At 29.7% G+C, this 24,807-nt stretch overlaps 2 protein-coding genes across 4 annotated transcripts in view; both read left to right on the top strand.

Moving 5' to 3' along the window:
• LOC121130410 (two pore potassium channel protein sup-9-like) overlaps positions 1-2,947 on the top strand; it is a 79,926-nt gene extending 76,979 nt beyond the window's left edge. The window contains 1 exon segment of the mRNA XM_040726167.2: positions 1,534-2,947. Within this exon segment, the coding sequence (XP_040582101.1) occupies positions 1,534-2,280 (747 nt within the window). The 3' untranslated portion in view covers positions 2,281-2,947.
• A 3,063-nt stretch (positions 2,948-6,010) lies between these two features.
• Positions 6,011-24,807, top strand: part of LOC121130387 (uncharacterized) — a 35,042-nt gene continuing 16,245 nt past the window's right edge. Inside the window, exons 1-13 of one of the 3 annotated variants that reach the window (XM_040726142.2) lie at positions 8,797-10,002; positions 10,080-10,134; positions 12,698-12,739; positions 12,802-12,900; positions 15,772-15,831; positions 15,890-15,946; positions 16,016-16,075; positions 16,132-16,222; positions 18,199-18,323; positions 19,681-19,812; positions 19,868-19,972; positions 23,589-23,693; positions 23,978-24,070. In XM_040726142.2, the coding sequence (XP_040582076.1) occupies positions 15,780-15,831; positions 15,890-15,946; positions 16,016-16,075; positions 16,132-16,222; positions 18,199-18,323; positions 19,681-19,812; positions 19,868-19,972; positions 23,589-23,693; positions 23,978-24,070 (820 nt within the window). In that variant the 5' untranslated portion in view covers positions 8,797-10,002; positions 10,080-10,134; positions 12,698-12,739; positions 12,802-12,900; positions 15,772-15,779. Of the gene's footprint in view, positions 6,217-8,796; positions 10,003-10,079; positions 10,135-12,697; positions 12,740-12,801; positions 12,901-15,771; positions 15,832-15,889; positions 15,947-16,015; positions 16,076-16,131; positions 16,223-18,198; positions 18,324-19,680; positions 19,813-19,867; positions 19,973-23,588; positions 23,694-23,977; positions 24,071-24,807 lie in introns of those variants that run through there. The other 2 variants (XM_071893717.1, XM_040726140.2) reach the window with 2 other exon arrangements.

Here is a 24,807-nt window from a genome sequence, read left to right as displayed (position 1 = left end):
ATAGACCGTTCGACAAAAACAAAATAAAAATATAACATCATAAAATGGTAAAACCATGTTTTGTTTTTCTTAAAGAACAAATCCACCTTTTTAATTTTAAAGGATTATTAAGTGTAAAATTCTGATTTTGATCTATTTTTAAAGTATAATAAAAATGTTTATGTGAATTACGTCATTGGTAGCATTGAAATTGTTTGATTCTTACTCTGATTGCGTGAGACTAGATATCCCAGATGATTACATGATAAATATAGTTTGTAGTCGTTAATTGAATATGACATTGAATGTCTATGAATCACTCAATAAAACAGGTTATTTTACTTACACTATTTATAATTAATTACGAGATTGAACATGCAAAAATAATTGTAACTGCTCTTCAGTATTTCTAAATCATGCGGTATGAATGATCTATTATCTGATGTAATGAGTGTTTTGGATAAAATTACACTTGTCATAGACTTGTAATTTTTTGAACAATTTGACAAAATATATGGAATTGTTAATTTTTCATCTATTTTTTTCCATTCATACAACATATTCATCATCTCTTATTATTAATAATAATAAAAAAACCGACACACACACTGAATATGGTTGTTTTTGAATTGCTCGTAAAAATATATGCTGTAAATCTTATTTTTGACGAATGAATCAATTCACGAATGATTTAAAGCATTTACAAGCATGTGTCTAACTCAATTTTTTGTTCAATGCAGAAACTGCACATATAGGGTTGTTAAATTTACAGGTGGTACAAGAGTGTTGAAGCACTATGGACGGTACTATATGGAGGTGCTATAAACCCGTTGTTCCAGTATTAATTTGCTCTCCAACAAAAAATGTATGATTATAAATAAAATGCAAAAGTTCTTCATAAATCCTAGAACATTTATCTAACCATCAGTAGTGATGACTGATTGTAGGAATGTAAAGAGTTGTATAAAATATGACATAGAACATGCCCTATATTTTTTCTAGTTGACAATCTGAACAATGTTTTTATTTTCCAAATCTGTTACCATAATTCTTGAAGAGAGAACAAGTAACAATTATACACCATAAAGTGCTTATAAAAATTCATTCAGTGTATATTAAAATACTAATAAACGGATATATATTATACAGGGTCTTGCAGATAAATTGTGACTGACTTTAACTGCATCCATACCAATAAACAGAGAGTGTATATATCATTTTAATGTACCATTCGAGAAGTTATGTTATTATATTTTGATTGCGTCCATTTTGAATGTGATCATACAATAAGTAACTGAATAACATTATTGTTAATAAAATAAAGAAATAAATGGAATCATTACACTTTTTTTCTGCTTGACTACCTTTATTGATTTAGAAGCAGTTAAATTCAGTACCAATTTATCTGCAAGACCCTGTACATTATTATTTTATTGAAATAAAGTTTATTAGTTTAACATTCAAAATTTATATTGTCGTTTATTGTTTGGAATCAATTTTATTCAATGATGAGAATATTAATTAATACAAGTGTTTCCTTCTTTTTTCTTTCAGGCTGCAGCGCATACAGTTAGACTGGATGGAGATGTCATTCTTCAACAGAACGATGTTATCCATTGGCAAGCTCAAGAAATGGACATCGATGAAGAAGTCCGCTCAGTCTGCTCTTGTAATGGATGCTATCCCCTTCATCGCCTAGTATATTCCTCACACCAACGGCCAGGTGGCGTACAATCAGGCAATGAAATTTGGGCTCCTACAATCCCTGCCATTCGTCGTCAATTGAGTGTCTCTGCAATTGAAGAGCACCTTCGTCCCATGTCCAAAAAGAAACCTTCCTGTGATCATTCCTCCGGAGTATGGGGTCCCCTCTCTCCTTCAAAAGCCGAATCTGTTCATGATTTACGCAGAAGTACGATGTGCTCCATGCTTCGACTTCCCTCTGCATCACCACTTCTCGTAGATTCACGAATACTCAAATGCCCAAGTTGTGATGCTCGAATTGTTCAAGAACTCCTTGCAAACCATAAGATTGAGGCCTCCTATGAGGAGCGGAGACGATCCTTTGAACTTTCCCTAAGTCCTTGGGATGATGATAGAATATCCACAGGATCCGATCTGAATATATTTTCACGGCTATGGAGGACTATTAGTCAAGGTGGAACAATGGTGGAAGATACTTTTTCCCAGCCATCCCCGATCAACAATCGACGATATAGCTTTGTGTTAGATGAAATTGAGTCCCTGAAACCCGTTCCGAAGGAAAAAAATTTGCATTACCACAAGAGGGTGTCCTTATAGGTAAACAAAATTGCAACGGATTGGAAGTGATTGTATGTCAAACTTTTTCAAGTTCTTATTGGTTTTTGTTAAAAAATAATTTACAATGACCGTTGGAGGATTAATTTAAAACTTACCAAACTCCATTAAAACAACAATTATATTATTTCTTTTGATCGTTTTCCTTAATTAACGACATATAAATTATACATACATACAAACAGATATAATATTTTTCTAAGTAAATATTATACTAATTAATTAATTAATCTCCATGAAGACTTCTTTCCCATTGAATTATCACAAAAACGATGCAATTAGTCGTTACATTTCAAAAAGTAACGTCCTTCTATTTTTTAAATGTCGAAAGAGTCAACAAATATTTTTTTTTTTTAAATTCTTTGTCATTTATTTGAATGTTTCAATTTATCTATTTAATATTCTCTTTGGACAATCTGAATACTTTGTCTACATATATGAATTAGTTATTATTATATTATAATCACTTATATAATTTTATTTAAGTCTTGTTTATCCATAAACCATGTCTAGTGTTGTATTTAATTATATTTATACATAAAGACAATTATAAAAATTTCTTGTAATATAAAAAGATTTAATTTTTATTTTTTGAATATTTTAATGTTATTCATTTTTAAATATATACAATTGATTTCTAGCAACTAAATATTTGCATATCTACGTATATTCCCTGGAAAAGTTTTTTTAAATTGACTTTGAGGTCGAAATTAAAAATGTATTTTTAACCTTCAGGTAGAAGCTGGTATATTATAAACACTGATAAATTCTTTAAATATACATATTATCTCTAATATTGAATCAGTATCCTCCTGAAACATAAAATCTGATTAATGCAATTCTTTATTCATCTTGATAATGTATTGTCGAAAATATATTCATATATTTAGTAGATGTGTACCGATGTATCGGAATCAATAGGATCGTTATTTCTTGAACTAATGGAATTGGATATTGGAATTGGCTCAATAATGTCGATTTCACCGATATCAATACAAAATAATTTAAATGGGTTAGAAAGGGGAACAAGCTGAAAAATGAATTTATCTATCAACACAGAATCCAAAACTTATCTCAGTTCTTGTCTCAGTTATCTTAATTCTGAAATATCTGGGATTATTTTAATTTTGACTACTATTGTTGAGAGTTACGATTAAAACATTCCCCAAATTACAAGGAAGATTTGTAAAACGGATAAAAAAGTGTTTTAATTGATTCTGTATCTTGTTCTGAGTTCAGTGTATTTCCATTTTTAGGCTGAAAAATGATGAAAAAGGACACTTTTCTTTAGACCCTTATAACTTATTCATTATACAATGTTATGAAGTTTTATTAATCCTAATTTTAATTTGGGGGTTGTTTTAGGGGTAAAAAAGGACTCTGAACGATAATAGTACTGAATTATTATAATACAAGATATCTCAGAATTCAAATGAGTGAGAGAAAAGCTGAAATCAGTTTTGGATTCTATACTCAAAGATACATTAATTTCTTGGCTTGAATTCGTTTGAACAAAATGAGTGTTCCTCTTTGTTATTTTCCTACATCTTTCCGTAAAAATAAGCATAGAAAGAGACTTTTGGATATAGATCTCGGCACTTTTTCGGGCGGAAATATCTCCCAGAGAGATTTCTGAGCAGCTCAAGGTGGTCATGAACACAGTTTACCCCGTCACATCAGCGAATTACAAGCAGTGAGGATGAATAAGATAGTCTCAGACGCAAAACTGGGTACGTAAAAAATTGGCTTGATAACCAGGAAGGAGGCCATACAAGGCAATTTGCAATTGTAAGAGAACTGGAAACTTTAATACATAAGGGTCCTGATTCCCAATGAGCTCCTCTCATAAGAAGGCTTATACAAGTCTGTATAAATATTAGTTTCTTCCTTACATCCTGTCCTGACAAATCAAAAAGAATGAAATTGCTGTTCTAAATTATCAGCCAATAAAAATGGATTAGAAAATCAAGAGAGCAAAAATATTTTTGTTTCTTCACAAGTAAACTATTGTTTATGAATATTGAAATGCCATCTTATTGGTAATTATTAGTTTTTTACTCTTATCAAAATCACGTAAAAAATTGTCATTGTAATGCCTCATTTTATGGCAATTCTGCTCATCAATTACATAATAACTTGGCTGAAGGTTTGGATTAGTTAATAATAAAAAAATAGCATTTACTTACTTTAAAAGTCGAAATAAAAAGAAACATTCTTCTAGAAATAGCGTCAATTTTGAACTAAGATAAATATTTGAATTTCAACAGCTTTTTATTTTTATCAGTAACTCAAAGCTGATTATTTCCAGTATTTACAAATTACATTAGGATAGTTTAGTTCATGCATAATCAAATTGAGCTTTAACGAGATCTAAAGTACATTAAGAAATACAATCTTACTCTTATCATGGTTTTGTTTAGCTCATTATCACGTATAGAAACAAGCAAAGGGTTATCTGGAATTACTCGGGCCAAGAAAGGGAGCAGAAATCACATTGAAAATGGTAAATTGCTATTTCTTCGTAAAGTTTATACCCTTTTAGTGCGGGCGAGCATCATAATACAGCCCCTGAATATTATGTGAAATGAGATTTGAATAATAAAAAAAGTCTTGTTATGTAGTTCAAATAATATACCAAAATATATGCACGTAAAAATGGTCTAGATGAGAATCGTTCTTTTATTTTTATCAAAACGAAATTTGCAAAGAAAATTTCAAAAAGCTGTTTTGCACTAATTTTGCAAAAAAAGTAGTTAATATTATTTATAGCATAAGAAGGAAAACAAGCCTACCAAGATTTTTTTCGTACTTGCAAAAAAAACCTGTAGAGATAAATGTCGTCGAAAAAATTACCCTCGGAAACTTGTTCATTTTTGCAAATATTGCAAAAATTATGTATTAAATTTTCCGAAATAGAAAATATAGACTATAATCTAAAGAGTCTAAAATTTTATCATCGTTTTGTTGCATTTCTTCTTACAAAATGATAATTGACGTTTGAGGAAAAAAAGTGAAGAAAAGGAAACAACTTGAAATATTAATCAGAAAATGATTGACTTTTCAGTTAAATATCGATTTGTATGTGTCAATTTTAAATACAAACGAATTTCCAGACACATTTCTACAAACTTTATTCAATCTATGAATCCATTACTCCATTGGGAAATTCATTTTTTGCGCATAAAGAAATGAAAGTCTTATTTTCAGCGATTTCTTATTTCCCTATAACTTTTTTCGATTTTGAATGAATTTAGAAAACGTCTTTATTTATGTAATTGTTTTATGATACGCCAGTTATTTTTTTATCTAGTCTCCTTGAGGTCTAAAAAACAAAATTTATGTTTTGGATATAGAATAAGCCCCCTTATAAGAAAAGTTTCAACCTCCTAGATTAAGAGTCTGGGCACCCATAAAGGACACCAAATTAAGCAGATAAACAGATTAGGAGTTGTGAGATAACAAAACGATTAAATTTTTTTAGATCTGATACGACCTTACAAACTATTAACTGATTTCGGGCTTTTTTTGTTTCTTTTCTAAGGAATAAGAGATGTGATACAGTTTAGTATATGCCGTTTTGTTTTTCTTACTAATATCAAAATTTTAATTGTAAAGGCAATACAATATGATTATACTATGATTCACTATTTAACTAAATAAATAAATAAAGATCTCATGTATCATATTGTTTAATTTTAAGGAATACGTTTAACAAAATATTTAAAACATGTATCTACAACTATAATGATGCCTTTTTTAAAAACTTAACAAACAAAAAAGCTATGCTTTTACGTAAACGTCTTGGGACTGTGTTGCTTATAGTTTTTTCATCAAACTACTTCCCTTCCCTTGGAAACACCCAAAATTCCAAATCGATAAAATGGAGTCATTCTCAAATTCATAGAGTTGCGAAAAGAGGTAAATAATAATTACCTTAAAAAATTTTTGTGTGACTTTTTGATATATAATAAAGAAATATGAGGGTCTAATAGGTCCTATAAGTCTAATCGTGATCTAGAGCCTTCCCATATGTCTATAAAGTCCACATATGATAATGTGTCCCTGGTAATTTTACCTAGGACATTTTGCCTTAAAGCTTTTTGGCCTCAAGGATATTTCCCCTCAATATATAAATATATTTGATACGTGGTGTGTTCAAAAAGTAAGGTTATTTTTGAAATTTTGCGGGCAATGTATATTTGGTTTGCTATTCTTTTTATTTTCTATGTTAGTACATTTGAAAAAGACATTGTATATGTTTAATTCTATATTATATATTTAGTTTGTTTGTGAGAGGCATAAGGGTTACAAGTATTTTTCGTGTTTGGCGATTTTGTGTTATTCCTTCATGGGCTCTTAAATTTGGACGATTGGGCTTTGGTTTCAATATCATAGCTTTATACACAGTTACGACCCTTTTGAGCAAATTAGGATCATCATTGACCCCTGTCAACAGCTCATTAGCAATGCTCATGCGACGATTCTTTCTGTCAAAATTTAGCCATTTCGGAACAAACTTCTTTCATACTCGTCTCATGCCCACAAAATTTGAAAAAATTCCATGGCATGACCCAACCGATTTGTCAATATCCTCATCAACTTCTCTGATAGTCATTTGGCTATATAAAAAGGGTACAAACTTAGAAGTTCATTTACTTTTTCTAAAATAAAAAAATTCGAATTCCTGTTTTTTTTAAAGAACAATATTTTGTTTGGAGTGGGAAGTTTGATGTCGGAAAACTAAAGGAAAACTAAACTATTTGTCATGGGCAGACAAATTTTTTAATGATTTGACAGAGTACTGGTTCTAATATCAGATTACTATTTTGTAAAATTACATACTCCGTACAAATATAGTACCGGGGTACCAAACCCCACGTTTACATTATTATGGCACTAGATAATTTAGACGTAAAATATTTTGCTACAAGACATTTTGCGTTAAACCATTTCACGTGTTTGTTTATTTTTAGTTAAAATTGATGTTCCTTCGGAATTTTTAATCAAAATATGTTTTGTGTATTACTTTAAGAAGTATGAAATGGATGTTTTTTGTTGGAAAATTAATGGAATCCTTTTGATGTTCAATTGGAACTTAGAGGAATTTTTACTCTCCATTTTTTCATAATCCGGATGATCTGCTTTATATCAAAGAAATACAAAGATCCGCTATTCTCACAAAAATTAAAATTTAATACATTTTAAGGGCGAATAAATTCTTCAAAATAAGATATTAAGCGAATGTTATGACGACTAATGTATAGGATGCAGAATAATATTTTATCTTATTCCGATTCTTCTCTATTGTATTCCTTCTTGTTTATAGTTTCCTAGTACATAAAAAAATTTACAAAACCTCCTATTTAAAAAGGAATGGTTTTGTCAATCTAAATAATTATGAGTGGACAGTTTATCGATAAGGGAGGTCGACGAAGGTGGTCTAAAAAGTTTTTCACCTTAACTGAAAGATGATAGCACTCGTAAATAAAAGCATATTTTTAATTTTTTTTTGAAACGGTAATCTTTGAATAAATTTAAACAATAGTCATTGCCGCCACACTTTCAAGGGATTTTTTATATTTTTACCTTTAAAAAATGAGATTGGTAGTCTTTTTATTTAAAAAGATTATTTTATCTTTTCAAAAAAGTTTAACTCAAAAATGTAAAAAAAAACCCGGTTTTTTTTTTGTTTAAGCTCAATAGACATCCCTTTATTTATAATTCTGACTTACAAAAACAAACAATCTAACTGACTAAAACTCAATGCTACACATATTTAATATGGCTTAAAGAAAAACCAATAATATGAAAAACTAAAATAAAAATCACAGCTTTTTCCATTTTTTTTTTTCTTCATACAAGCACCTATAAGTCCGAATTAAGAACCACTGTAGGATAAATTTGCTAAAACGTCGAGTTCTTTCTCGATTAAACCTTCCAAATTGGTTGGTATGGGGTTCTTGTTACAACTCCAAGAATATATTATCACCTGCACTTTACTGATGATGGTTTCCACCTTAAAAACCCTGGGAAGATTCGGATCTGTGGCTACTACACAATCAGTTTTTGACGTTGAGACTTGTGGTTTTTCTTTTAATTTTACTTTACACATACTTACCAAAGGACTTACCCTATTACATTCGTAGAAAATATTTTCTTGCTACGGAATGTGCAATTCATACTCTCATCTGCGTTATTCGACTTATTCGTATAAATTGTTGAAGTAGCGATTCTGTAGCGGATCCATTTTTGCTTTAATGAAGTAAATTGGTTTTTCAATAGGGTTTTTTTATCGATTTCAACCTACGGAGAACTTGTTAGTTCAACCGTTTGATTACCAGTTTTTCCGCTGAGGTTTCACCCCGACCTAGTAGGCCGTTCTTATTTATTTATTTTTTATTAACTCAAGAGGTAGGAAAAAAGGAGTTGGTGGCCAAAAATGGCTGGTTCCTTTGTAATTGAGAACAAGTGAAGTAGTCCCCTTGTGGATTATAAAGTTCGGAAGACCAACTCCTCGTTTTATTTTCTTTAAAAAAGGTTTTGAATCAAATCTTGAATTTATAAAATTGTAAAAAACCACAAACTTTCTTTCGAAATTTTCAAAAAAAAAATAATATATAAAATAATGCCCCTGTTGATGTGAATATTTGATCATTTGGGCCTTCCCCTTCTCCACTTGTAATTACATCCCAATTCTCTTTAACTTCTAGCAAATCCTTATAGAACTAATTAGTTTTAGTGTGAAGATAATTATTCTTCTATTCCTTAGAGTAAGGGCATAATATATACTCTTTAACATGCTTTACATACACATTCAATAGTTAATTATCAAATAAAGTAATCTGTTTGCACATATCCCCAATTAATGTGATAAACAACGTAAATATTGTTCTTTTTATCACTGCTCTTATCATTTATGAATGTATTTTTAGATATATCTTTCTAATTGGTTTTCATATCAATAAATGCTTCAAATGATCACTGGCTCTCAAATGTTCTAAAAATATATTATTTGTTTGTGCATTTATGTGTATATATATATTTAATGGGAACATACCATCTTGGAGGATTATCCCCGTCACTTAGCATTTCATTCCCCCCAGTTATCTATAATCTCCTCTTCACTGCCTCTTTACCACGTATTTATACAAAAAAATGAGATAATATCTTTGAGTAGCTCTCAGGAAAACTACACTCTGCCTGTTAACGTTTCCTCTACAGGGATAGGCTTTTCCATGCAAGCTTCAGGATACTCAAACTTCAGTGGGAGATAATTCTCCTCAAACTTGACTTTACTTCGAAAAGGGGTAAACCTTAAGATACTCGGAAAAGGGCCCTCGTGCGTCTACAAATTCGGATATAGAGTTTTTCTGTTGAAACCCTTTTTGTTTTTGTGGCAATTACTCCAAGAAAAAAAAATGCTTTTATTTAGGAGTGATAGCATCTTTCAGTTGAGGTAATAAACTTTTCAGACCACCTTCGTCGACCTCACTTATGGATAAACTGTCCACTCATGGTTATTTAGATTGACAAAACCATTCCTTTTTAAATAGGAGGTTTTTTAATTTTTTTATGTACCATATGTAGCGGATCTTTGTATTTCTTTGATATAAAACAGATCATCCGGATTATGAAAAAACGGAGGGTAAATATTTCTCTAAGTTTCAATTGAACATCAAATAGAGAGAAAAATGAATGATAAAGGTAATTAAAAAAGAATAGACTTATTAAAATCATTCTCTAAACACAAAGAAACACCGGTCCCATCCAATACAATTCAGTCAACTGGTCCTCACATAAAGTAGCTAAAATTGACCACTTGTGACGTCATTAAGGGTATGTTTCCTTTTTTTATTTATTATTTAGTTAAATAATAGAAAAAATTTGATAACTAAATAAATTAGCATATAATCGTATTATATTGTATTATAATGAAAAAAACAAATTTTTTTTTGCAAGATATGTGCAATACTCTTCATACATATCTGATATATCTTATTTGGCAATAAATGAACCATCAACATTTCTATAAACATTTTAAGGACTGACAGTCCTAAGACGGTCTTAAGACTGGACTGAACAGAATAATTAAGGACTGTCACAATACTGGGAGGGGGGTGGGGGGTGGAGTGACATTCTGTACTATCAGAAATGTTATACATATTAGCTTGTTTATAATTATTAATTATTATTATTTATAAGCAAGTTAATAAGCAGAAAAACATTAATCAGAAAGATTGTACATTTGATCAAAGAAAATTATAAAAATTGTACGATACATATAATGTATATGAAAGATACGTTCAATATTATCTAATAAAATATTTTCTATTAATGATGTCTTCACAGTTTTTTTACACCATTAGTATTTTTTTATGTGTTATAAATATTTATCAGCCATTTGATTGATCTCATTTCTTGATATCCAAATTTTGATCAAATGTATAGAGTTAGGTAGCAAAGCGTGCACTATTAATTATTGTTCATTTGTATAGAAGGTTTTCTGATTATTTTTTGTCGTTCTGGTACAGCCATCGTTTGTGAATAAACAAACTATACTAAGTATTTCCTCATCTCGTCATCATGAGTAAGCAAAAAGCCTTGATACTGAAGATGTGAAACAGTGATGATTATGGAGATTGTGAAAGACTCAAGGAGCTTGGTTCTCACAGTGGCCAAGATGAAAAATTCGAGAAAAGACATCTCTAGGAAAGAAAGAAGTGGAGGCCACAATTGAAAGAGGGGCCTGAAGTTATTTTCCATCACTGAGAAGAAGATCAAGGAGGACCCAAACAAATCGATGAATTCCCTCGCCAACTACTTATCCGTGTCTGCTAGGACCATCAATAGGGCCTTAAGGCCGATTTGGAATTGTCCTTTTACACATGAAGATCCCGCACCGCATTCTGACACAGTCAGAAAGCTCAAGAATCTACGTTTTACTGCCCAACCCCTTAATATGATTTATTTAATGTGCCTAGCTTTGTTTTTCTATTTTTTTAGCTGAGTTTCATCTCTGGTTAGTGTATTATATGATCAGCACGTTAGTTCATATTGTAACTTAATTTTGAAAAACAGAAAGTTCCAACATCATTTGCTAGTTAGTCAAAATGGCATTATTATTTCAAGCTGTTGAATTATCATTTATTTAGTAATAGGTATGTAACTACGACTTAATCGGATATGAATATTCATTCAATTTAAAAAAAGCGACAAAAAAATATATTTTGAGAATCTGATTTTGACCAAATAAAAAAAAAAAAGTTTTTATTTACAAGATATGCAGACTTGCAAAATTTTAGCGTGTAATTTCATGTCCTTTTAAAGTCATGAGAGTATTATTATAGTTTTAGTTTACAATTTTCTTGTAAGCTATCCCTATAAAAATAATCTGTTGAACAGATGCATTACTTTACTTAAACTAGTTTGTAAACAAAGCAATAGAGCGGAGAAATATGACAACTACCTGAATGATAATATTATCATGAAAATTATTCTAATCATGCTTATTCTACAGACGGTCACACCATCTTTTGGATGATATATTTTTTTAATTAGCTCATGCCCTATTGAAAATTTTAACATAGACACATTTTTAATTATCCAATTCAAAATTTTATTGAAAACAGCTCGTTTTGAACGAAAAATACTTATTTTTAATGTTTGATTCGAGTTTTTATCTGCACTGTAGATGCAGGTTACCACAACTATGATTCGTGTACACGTGTACTTATAGACGATTTATTTCTTAAAAATTTGCATATTATAATCTTCAAGCTTTAACAATTATCTCTTTCAATATAAAGAGATTCTATGCTTTAAAATGTGTTTTGTTGGTAGAAGTATAAATGCCTTGATAAATTATATTTTGAAATCACAAACATTGATAACATGATCTTTTTTCTCCCAATCAAGAAATATTTTAAACTAAAATGGACACTCGGTAGAGAGAGAAAACTTTCACTGTATTTTATGCAATATAAAACATCCTTATTAAACCAAAATAATGGCACTAATTTCAGCTCTGTGCCTCAAAGTTATAACCGATTGTTCATTTTTAAGTAACATTTTGTGTTACACTGACCTTCACCTCTCAAGGTTTAATGACACCTTAGTTTGATTATAATGACCTTCTTATCACGTTTGATCAAGATCGATCTGTAACAGTTGTGTTTCTAAAATTTCCTTCTTGAAGTAATATCTTTATTTTTAGAAATTAACTTACCTTGTCAGAAAATCTGTTATGTTTTGAAAAAAAGATTTAATAGATCAGAGTATAGATAATACCTTCAAACTATATCCCTAGAAATAATCCCAAAAGTAACGATTAAGGAGGTGGAAAAGAGCATTATTGTATTTGAAAAATTATCCAATTACTAATATGTATTCATATTTTTAGAATTGGTTCTCCAAGGATCTCCTCTCAACTCAACCCTGGGAAGTAATTATAGTCAATCATAAAAATTTATTTCATAAAAAAATTACTGTACTTTTTTTTTGTAGACCAAACTCTGTTGAAAAATGAAACACAAAATAATGAATCAAATTATGAGAGCTTTATTCAGCTAGGAAATCAAAGCACACTTATTACAAGTGTCAATGGTAATTATTCGTAAAATACTAATAGTCTTCTACACAATGAGATCTCACATTGACTCCCAATAAATATTTCAAAACCAAGCAACTGAAAGCTACTTTATGGATATAAATTGTATAAAATATAAATTCCTGTGGTATGTTAAAAAGAAAGAAAGCAAAGCTGTTGTGAGAAGGAGACAGTCATAATAAAATAGGTTATTAAAAATTCAACTATCTTTTGTCTTGACAATCTCTTTAGGATGGCGGTTTTGCACAAGGGTTGTAAATTTAAAGCATTTTCGGTATGTACAAAAAAGGAAAGCAAAAATTAATATGGTAAATTTGACAATTTGAAGAATTTTTATGAGGATAGCAGTATAGCTGTCAATACGTTTTATTAAATTAACTGAAAGTACCTGTGTCATGCAGTTCACATTCAAACTCGCAGCTAGCTGGGATCTTCATTGACCCCCGAGCCAAGAAATCCACTGCATAGCGCTGTGTTTCATATGGCTTGTTTTTCTTCGTCAAGCAAAAGTCTCACTATTTATTTAGGAAGGGCATAGACAAAAATTACTCCGTTTTCGATCCTCAATTATACTCCAAGTCTAACAAGGACTTACACTTATAACTCTCAAACAAACTCTCCATCATCTACGAGGACCCCTCGTGGTTACAATATTTAGACGTTCTCTCCTCCAAAATTAAAGAATAACTATGTAGAATTGTATAAAATATGAGCAATGGTTATGCTTCAAAAAAAAAAAAAAAATTGACAAATGACAAACGTACAATCATTTTTTCAATGCTGAAATAATTACTCTTTAATTCTGGAACAGAGAGAATCGAAGTATAATGTAACAACTAGATTGATAGTTACACTGATGATTTCTTGGACAGTTAGTGTAAGTACTTGTTCGACTCGGAGTAGAATTGATAATAAAAAAAAGAGTAACTCCTGCCGATGTCCTTAAGAGAAAAGGAGTGAGATTGGTGTTAATTTCCTTCATTTCATAGCTGCTCTCATAACCTCAGTAGAGCTAAGCTCCTCTACTTCTAAACATTCTTCAAATTGTCTGGGTTACCAAGTCCTTTTTTTTTTTTAGAGCATACTGTAAGTTAATATTTTATTTAACTGCATGAATAATAATATTACATCTTTGTTAAATAAAATAAAACGTTTTCAGATTACCCAAAGAAAAAAAAAATCTTGCATGCCTTTACCTAACATTTTATACAACTCAATTTATTGATACCTACTTGTTAGTGTTATAACAATGAGCAAAAAATTACATATACTTGCATTCAAATGCAGAGTAAAAACTATTTACTATATAGTCACAATTGAATGCCAAACATATAAAAAATAAAACTTTAAATAAAAATTGACTCATGGCTAAATTATGTCGGCATATACTCGTTTTAACAAATGCAGTTGTAGTGGGCTCACTTTATTGAAAAATAAACTTGAAATTTATTTTATCGTCAATGAACTTGAGTTTAACGTTAATTTGAATATTAAGCAAATTTTATTTTTTTGCTACACAGTTGACATAGACTCAAAATTACGCTCATCAATCATAACAACATTAGATTTGGGCATCGACAAGAAGTCATTTGTTATTATTATAATATAAGTATTATAATTTTATTTTTTGAAATAGCTTCAATGAAATATTAATTACTTTTAACGAACTTTTGTTACTGAAAATGTACTCATTAACCTTGATAAGATTGAGTGTGATATATGGGATAACAGCTGATATTACATTTGTGTTCAAAAAAGGATAATACACAAGGCAACAAAACGAATAAATTAGTCAAATTCACATTACCTTGATTAATAATGTCAAAATTTGTAAATAGTCCCAAGAAAATACAATTTTTTAACTACTAAGAGTTTCCAGTCTTACCATCTATAAACAAACAAACAGCAAGCAATTATATCAAAATTGGGTTGCAGAATGTCCCTGTTCACTAACAAAGGGTTAAAAAAAAAGCCGCTGATTTTTAATAAAAAAGTAAAAATATATATTTTTTTAAATACCATTTTAGAAAAGTATAAAAAGTTTAGACTCCCGTCATGTAATAACAGGCCCTTCGGGTCAGTCCAGTCTTATAACCGGTCCTTAATACCGTCGGTCTTCGGTAACGTAGCCCGCATCCTTTTTTTAAATTTTCAGAAAGGAAAGTTCAAAATGTTATGATGATGTTCTCTTTTTTTGCTCCAAAGGGTAGTTTAAGAAAAAAAACACTTTATTTTTATGTTTTATAGGTTACAATACGAAATGTCTGTCATAATAATTATTGCAAAATTATGATATAATCTTTATTTTAATTTTAATTGACTAAATAAATAACTTTTGTCTCCTATCAAACCATGAACTATATGTATTACATACAGATGACATCGCAATCCAATGAAATTTTGCTTAGTATATTTTCCTAACATATCACATCTTTTTTTGAACAAGCCGTGATCAAAATTCCAGTTAAGGTGAAAAACAAACAATCAAATGGCACATAACTTGAAAAAAATATTCATATTTCCATTGTAATACAATATAAAACGAACATAACTATATAACTTTTTCCATTTATAATGAAATAATTAAAATATGGAAAAATACCCTTAATCACGGCACGTCTTTAAGGCCGACTAGAGGGACTGGGACCGGACTGGACCGGGTTCTTAAATAAAGACAAACACAACACTAGATATAACCTTCCAATAGCTAAGTACGGGACTGTATTACTTGTTATATGCAAACAAAATAATTGGTGGGATGTGCCTTTTTATAAACGTCAAGTATGACTTATAAGTGTAGAGAAAACAACAAGACAAATTTCATAGAAATATATACTAATAAATTAGCTATTTTCATTGAAATTTAGATACAGCTATGCCAATAAATGATTCCCAAATTATTGGATCCATATTCAAGCCTTACTATAGTATGTATGTTATATTGATATTTCACACTGTTAATCATCTGTCCTACTTTACTTTTAGATCATTTTAATGGCCATGATTCCAATATCACTTTGAACATTGAATCTCCTAATAAAAGTACTTATACAATAATTTACATACTACTTTGAGTTAATGAGCCTAACAATTTATTACACCTTGTAACAGATATTCATCACATAGTGGGAATAACTATTCCAAACGCAAGTCTTTCAGCAAACACAACAAGTAACTTTTAAATAGTCCTATAATTTTTTGTTAATATGTTTAATGTTGTAAATCAGATATGAACAATACTTCACTCCAGATATTATTAATGGATGAACTTGGTCAAAATGAAACAGTACATTTGCAACCTGATTTAGCATTTAAAAGGTATAAAATAAATTTACAGGTTGTTAAGATCAAATCGGCGCATTTTTCAAAAAATATTCTTAAAAATTGACTAGAATTAAGAATAATTTATATTATATTAATATGTATTATATTTTGAGGGGTGATTGGTTTTTGGAATTTTTTGGAAAAAAATTTAGAATACAAAATTCTTCAAAACAAATTCAAATATTTTTTTTTTTTTCAAAAACCCACAACTGTTAACAAAAAATTAAATTTTTGGAAAAAAATTTCAAAAATTAAATTTCCAATATTGAATTTTTGCAAAAAAAATTAAAAATCCAAAGCTATTCACAAAAAAATTAAAATATTTAATTATTTTGGAAGAAAAAATTCAAAATATTCTCAAAAAAAAAATTAAAATAATTTTCAGGTATTCAGAGAAAATTATATTTTTTGAAAAAAAATTTCAAATATTATATTATTTGGAGAAAAAAATTAAAAAATTCACAGCTATTCAGAGAAAATTACATTTTTTGGAAAAAAAATCAAATATTAAATTATTTGGAAATCCATAGCTAATCTCTAAAAATTTAATTTTGTAGAAAAAAATATCAAATATCCACAGGTATTCATAAAAAATTAAATTTCAAATATTACATATTCTAGTAAAAAGGAAAAATTCCTTAATTTAGGGTGAGGGGCTACAACTCCTCCAGCCCACCCACAGCAGACCCCCCTTGAATTGTACATAAGAATGTTGTAAAAAGAGCTCATCTGATGTATTACCTACAGCATCCATCACAACCTGGATCCGGGCTTGGAAGGAAGAGCAGATGTTTACGAGGTAGCTCCTTGGCATATTGGTCATTGTCTCTTTAATGGAGGCAATAGTTGAGTCCTTGATGGCATGAGATTTTCGATTTGTTTTAGATTCAACATAGCCCCATACAAAATGACCCATTGGTCTAAGATCTTGGGGCATATTTCATTTTCAATGAAGTCATAGCTCAGGTCCTCCAAAACACAGTATGTATCTTACGGTCACTTTGTTGGTCCCCAACTTCTCAGCATTGGAGCAGAAGCTTCTGGATCGGTCAATCATTTTCTGAACTTTTTGGATGAATTCACTTGTCCTGACATTCCAAGATACTCTTTTTTTTTTTGCAGGTGATGACAGATCTGTAATTATTAGTCTTCAGATGAGCCTTACAATTTTTTTACGGTCCTGATCAGGACGTCAATCACATTTGAGAACTCCTGATTTGAAATGGTTATCTTGTTCAAAACAAGTTCTTGTTAATTGAATCTTCTTTATATCTGGAGCAGCTGACCCCAAGATGTCCAAAACTTCTTTAAAGTTTGATGATACAATAACGTTTCTTCCAGCAAAAAAAGATACGCTTCGTCATAAATTGCGGGTGCACGCAAGCACCGATTTGTTCTTAACGCCCTGTATGGGTCATTCAATGAGCATTTTTTACTAGGAAACAGATTTGTCAAAATTTTCGTCGTGATATTATAGAAAGTTGACCAAGCAGGAAAATAAGTTATGATCTGTAACTCAATCAAACTCTGAGACCTTAAATATGAAGAAATTAGCATTTTGATCAATATTTGATTTGCGATATATTGTAAACCAAGGCAATCACCTACATATAAGCAAGTATCAATGCATCAATTAAAAACTATCCGTTATCTTAAAAACAATCTTATATTATAAATTTATCATTTATATAGTTTAAGAAAGGAATAATTGAATAAAGCTTTTTTTATAAAAATATTATAAATGATAAATGTAAAAAAAAAAATGAAGTGATGATTTTTATAAATCATACCTTTTCTACTAATTCTTTGAGTTTTTATTAAGTTACAGATTCAAATTTTTTTCTCCCGCTGTGGTCTCTTACACCACATACCAAATTTGACATAAATTAGTTTCCTAGTGAAAATGTATGATGGAATGACGCTCATATATATATTAATTATTCAAATATTAATGTTAGAGTCTAAGATAGAAGATTTAGTAATTCCACCATAGGAAGTACAAATAATGATACAAATATTGGCAATGATACAAGCCTAGAATTTGAGCACGTGGATCAGAACAAAACTCTGAAAGCTTATTTGATAAAACAAAATGGTTAGTATATATCTATATACAGGGTCGATTAGATAAATCTGGACTATTTTAAACCTTCTCACAAAACTTAACTTAGCATAAGTAGTAAGAATTTATTTCTTTACATATTTTCACTCATCTAAATAAACAATTATTGAAATAAAAAGGTAGAAGGTACAATGGATGTCATCTGGGTTACAGCAAGGCTGCAATTTATCCTGACTAAATTTGCTGGAAATGACAGAGATATTAGGAAAGTCTATACAATTGAAAACAAACTGAACGTGAAAAAAATGTGTTCTAAATGTTGCAGCAATTGTTATTTAAGTGCGATATGTTAGACAAATATGGGTTTTCTGAAAGTTTTTTTTAGGGGGTGGGGGCAAAAATTTGAAACTAATTTTTTGATCAGGGCCAGAATTTGAGGAAATTTTTAAACAAAAGAACACTTTAAAAAAAAAACCTTTTTTTATCAGCTTTGCAATTTTTTCCAGAAGGCGATAATTTTTTATTGATAACAACAAAAATTCCTTGATTTTGGGGAGAAGGCGCTCAAGCCCCTTCCATCCCAACCCCCCCTGCAGACGCAATTATATTCATTCAGCTATCTCAAAGGGAATTAATTTGGACCTAAAAATAAATTCCTACAAACGTCACATCCATACCAAAAAAAAATTATAAGTTCGGCAGAGTCGCAAAAGGTCAAAAACTGTTCTACAATGGAAATTTAATGGAAGAAGAATATTAAATGCCTAAAAATATATTTGATCTCGTATACATGGAACGAATGCTACTGAAGGAGATCATATTAAATTAATGTACAGATGTAAGTTTATATATGGGGTACGTCAACATAAAATTAATTTTGATTAAAAGTGAAGAAAAAAAGAAAGTTGTCATTATTCTTTTTTTATACAAGCAAGCCAATATATCAAAAAGATATTTGAGTCCATTAAATACTTTCTATTCACAGTTGTGGAATAAGTAAAAATATTCTAGTTTCACGTATAATTTAAAAATTTTTACTTGATTTAAGTGATGTATATTGTCCTCGATATGGTCTTTCAAATTAAGTCTATCAATTTCTCTTCTTTTTTTAGTATGATGATCAATTTTTGGGGAGTTTATGTGCAAAAAAAGTTCATATAAATTGACGATAATTTGTCGAAGAATACAAATGTAATCCAAACTTGAATTTGAGAAAAATCATTCTTTTCTGCTGCTGTGTTGACGGTCCACATGGTATTATTATATGTATATTTTTTTGCAATAATTTATCTTAATAGTTTTTAAATAAATAAGTGTTTAAAACAGTCCGGGTGTATCTAATCGAATTTGTATATTGAAAATGTATTAGTACTAATAATGAAATTTATAGTTACTTCAAAAGAAAATGTTTCAGTCTCTCCTGGAAGCAACTTTAGCTCAATCAAGACAGTAACAACAACTTCAAACAATTTACAAAATACAAGCATTGAAACTACGGAAGTAAATCACGATGAAAAAATAAGTACTTATACAATCATCAAATAATATAAGAATCAAATCATAGAACTCATTTGTAGATCCTCAATTAAATAGTTCCTTCCTTGGAAGTACAACTGTTTTATTAGTCAGGCCAGCACGATATACAAGGAGCCACCAGGACAAATTAAAAGACTTTAAGCATGGTAAGTCACCTTCATCAGCTGCAACCGCAAGGGGTGGTTGGAAAGATGTAGCCTCACCACAAATTAAGAAATGTTTGCTTATTATTAGAAAATTTTAAAACATTTTTATTTAATTTTTAAAATATAAAAAAAAATTTTTTTTTGTATATGAATTTTTCTACAAAAATTTAATATTACAATGGACTTTTCAAAAGAAAAAATAATATTTAAAATTTTTCTGAACAGCTTTGGATTTTTGAAATTATTTCCAAAAATTTAATATTAAAATGTTTTTTAGAAAAGATTTATTTTTCCTGAAATTTTTAATCCTGCGGTCGTCCTTATGTGTCTCGACAATTTGCTGAATTAATATTACGCCAAACAAAAATGATTTATGGGGCATTGTTAATTATGTCATATTTTTCCTATTGCTTCCTATTGAAAGTGAAAGTTTGAAAAATAATATTTAAAATTTTCATTTGCTTCGCATTTCGTCATATTATATTCTGCCCGGTGCAATTATTGTGGTAAAGAGATTGTAGAGAAAATCGTTGGTTTTGTATGGTAAAATCGTGTTGTACAATTTGATTGTTCATAATATCCCCATAATTGTAAGCATTATAATTGTGACTAACTTCTTGCATATCAACGTTATCATGTGTAATTTTATTTCAATTATACTATATTCGGGCAATCAAACGTTTGAATGATAAAAAAAATTCCAACTTTAGCCGCTTCTCTGAGCATAACGGATCCCTCAGATTGTATAGGTGAAGTACTGGGCTCAAAGGATGTTTGCACTCCACTGACGCTGAGTAACTCTTATAATATCAATAAATACCACATGCCCCACAGGTATTATGGGGTATTAAATTGGGTCTTTCCAGACATATTTCTCCATTGTTCAATAGTTTTATCGTCCGAATACAATATAATTACACACATATTGTCTTGCAGTGATATTGCTCATAATCATATTGTAGACTATGATGTTGCTTCACGATGACATTACTCTCAACAATTGTGTCTCACAGTGTACAACACGAATTTACAAAGCAACAATATTATCTAAACGATTTTGTCGCAAACTTTTTACCATTATCATTTTACAGTGAACCATACTGTCCATAGCGTCTGTGGGACTTTTTTCTAAATTTGCGCTACTTTTTTATGGGGTTCAGGAAATTAAAAAGGATATTTGTTTTCCTCAATTTAATATACAATGATAAGTTTCTGTATTAATATAAAATAAAACTCCATTTAAAAATAGCAAAAGATAAAAATTATTTTTTATTTATTTAAAAATATATAATAATATACAAGAATTGAAATTTAACCTTAAATTTTACTACCTTTAAAATATTTATCCTCTAAAACCGACACTAATTGGGTCACTTCATGTCCTTCTAATCCTACCAAAAGGAATAAATATACTCCATATACATTAGTTTCAGATCGGGCCTAGAACTACCTTTCTAATCAGTCTTTTCTTTTATTGGTCCGATTTTTTTTTTTTTTTGCAATTTATTTGTCATATCTTTTTTTAAATTTTCAGTCCGATCTTTTTTTACCCTTGAACGGGCCCAAGGAGTGATTAGTCGGTCCTTCAGTCCTACGATCCAAGTTATCTTTTTTTTATTTTTGTCACACATAGCTAGGATTATAGAATACCTATAAAAACTAAGAAAATAATAAATGATAACCAGAATATGTTCTAATCACACTAATATTTTAAACTTCAGGTTTCTTGTCTCTTTAAAAGAGGTTATCATAAAACTTCATAACTTGAAATGAATAAGTTAGTAATTACGTCCTTTCAGCTGTTGTAGTTACCATGAAATACCCGTAAGGACTGTTTTTAGGAATAATAAATTTTATTAGGACAGGACTCATAAGACTTTTTAGTTTTTTGTTGTTCGATCCATCTCTAATATACATAGAACTTGCACAACGTTTCTTCCTTCCTTTTTTTTGACGAACTCAACGCTATTTTATTTTATTTGTTAAATATTTATGAAATGAATGAGAAAATTAAATTAAAACAATTATTTAATGCAATGTGTCATCCACCTTTTTGTGCAGCTGACGGGCTTCCTCATTAAAAGCAAATACGGAATGTCATTCATTTTATCTGCCTTAAGAATTAGTGTATTAATGGTCATATTTCCTATGTAGCACCGTTGATACCTGCGTGAGCATGGCGTCCATGTTTTTTCTAAATAAAATATTTTTTAAATTAACAAAATACGTAATTATTAGAACATTTCTATACCCGCCCTCCTCCAATAATCATCACATATCAAACACCGTATCGACTCCCCTAATATGCAAATATCACTTGTTGAAATTGGATATAGATGCATTCATTCACCTTTTAGCTACTCTAGAAAGAAGTCACTTTCAAAAATAAATTATCTTTTGACTCATAATAAATAAAAACATAAGAATTCAAACATTATTTGTAACTTGAGGGTTGGAGACTCGTGATGTAATGAATGTTTTAAGGAAACAAAATAACTTTTTTTTTTCTAAGACATAAAATAAATAAACCAACCAAAAAAATATATAATATTGCCTTAAAACATTCATTACACAATTGTTTAATTAAATTCTTTCTTACAAATTATAACTAGTCAACTTTAAATAATAGCTCTTATTAAGTTAAAGAAAGGAAAATAATGTGAGTGAGTGTTTGTTTTTTTGTATAGAGTAGTAGTTCTCAAACCTTTTTATCTCTTTAGACAATTATTTTTATTTTTAAATATTCCATATTTATTTACTTTTTTTTGTACATAAATGGACCTCCATCTTCTCCCAAAAAGGTAGTGCCAAATTACAAGCCTCTCCTCCGGTTAAGTACCACTGTTATAGAGCTTTCTATGTCCTACCTTTGACAAATCCTTCTTTTTAATTTTAATTAAATGAATCGGGATATCGCAGTGCATACACACACTTGGATAAAAATTAGATAATTTACTTATTTTCAGATATCAACCCCCCCTTGATCCATATGGTTGACTCTTTTCCATCTTCAAACATCTTTTCCTTATTCACTTTTATTTTTGTTACAATAGCTGTAGTGATGGTGTAAACCGGTATTTTGTGTTCCCTACCTTAAATGGTGGGTGGCTTAAAATAGGCTGTAGCGTTCCTAATTTCAGAGTTCCAGTACGTCTATGAGTTCAGCCCTGCGTATCAGTCCTAAAACTTATAAAATTTGGTACTTCATGACGTCACTGACCTTCATTTCTTTAAAAAAAAAAAAAGTTCTAGTGCTAACAGTCCAAAAGACCGGTCGATGAACTGATAAGACCTCTTCTAAGACTGGACTGGACCTAATAAATAAGTACTGATTTACCACTACTTTGAGCTTAGTAATAAAACAATGTCACTAATAATTTCAATTCATTCTAAAAAACCAAACATTTGATGTTCCAAAATCTTAATAACATGATTGGAAATGAGAAATACATACTAATGTTCCATGAATCATATTCTAACTTATTGTAGCGAAATGTAGTTAAGGGATAATATAAACTTAGAAAAATTGTTTTCGAACTCTTTTTTTAATACCCTTGACTAACAAGTTGTTAGTTGATATTCAACCGATACACTGATAATTCTTTGCATTTTATAGTTAAAGTCCATCGTAAAAGAAAATCAGCAAAAATCAAGTTACAAAGGCAGTCATCAACCACACCGAAAAGAACGGCTCCAAGGAGGGCTCAAAGAAAAGTTTCAAGTAATTTTAGAGTTGATTTTTTTAATGTCATTGCAGTAGAGTATAATTTAGTCATTGGTACTCACTAACAAATACAGGCATTGAAGTGGAATAGGTAATTTTATAGTTTAGCAAAAGGAATTCAAACTTACCAGGGCCTATATAATCTCAATAGTAAAAAAACCGACTATGTTCTTATAAATATTTTATATCATTCAAAGATTTTCAGTCTTGTTCTCAAATGTTAATTTAGAAAAAAACTATCTGGAGTAGCAAATAATTTAAAAAAAATTACGTTTGAATAGGTAAGAAATATAAAAAATTTGTGACTACAAGGATGATTGAAACCAAAACTTTTAGTAAAAGTGCCTCAACCAAAGGTTCAAAGGAAGCATCAGGTAAGCCAATGATAATAAACAACTTTTCTACATTAAAATTAAAAAGATAATTGGTAACTAAATAAGGGTAATTCAACGAGAAATTTTCATGAGGAAAAGGACTTGACCCAATTTTAAATTAATATTATTTATAATAGTCCTACTCAAAAATAAAGTTTATTATCTGTAACTCCTTCCAATTTTGAAGTCTTAGAGATGAAGAAATTAATATTTTTACAATTCTTTGAAAATTGTTATATTCAGTTACGGTTCCAAAATTTCACATCTGAGTAAGAAATACAAAAGTATCAGGAGTATCTGCAAGGATGGGCTGAAGGGGTTTGAAGCTCCCCCAACAACAAAAAAAAAAAAATCAAGGACTTTTTGTTATTTTACAAGGAAACGTATCTTTTTTTTACGAGTTCCTTTTTTTTTTTAAATTAAACCCCCTTAAAAATAAATCGCTGCCGACGCCCCTGTGTATTATTTCTTTCCAAAAGCATTAATTAGTAATTTTAATACTACTGGTAGATCCTATTTACAAAGGAATATATTTTTTTAGACACCATATCTAAATTTTTTAGTATGGAGTTGATGAACTTGGGAATTATTAAAAGAAGTTTCAAAACTTATGACCTTTGTTTTATTGTAAAATTTTATAACCTTTATGTCCTCTCGATTTGAATGTACGGATGTGAGATCTGGAGTCCTTCAGAAAATGACTTGATTAAGTCCTTAGAAAAGGTGCAAGGTTTGTG

This window comes from Lepeophtheirus salmonis, chromosome Z, assembly GCF_016086655.4.
Source record: "Lepeophtheirus salmonis chromosome Z, UVic_Lsal_1.4, whole genome shotgun sequence".
Taxonomy (NCBI): Eukaryota; Metazoa; Arthropoda; class Copepoda; order Siphonostomatoida; family Caligidae; genus Lepeophtheirus; species Lepeophtheirus salmonis.
The sequence above is the reverse complement of the archived record's forward strand: the minus strand, read 5'-3'. Positions and strand labels throughout refer to the sequence as shown.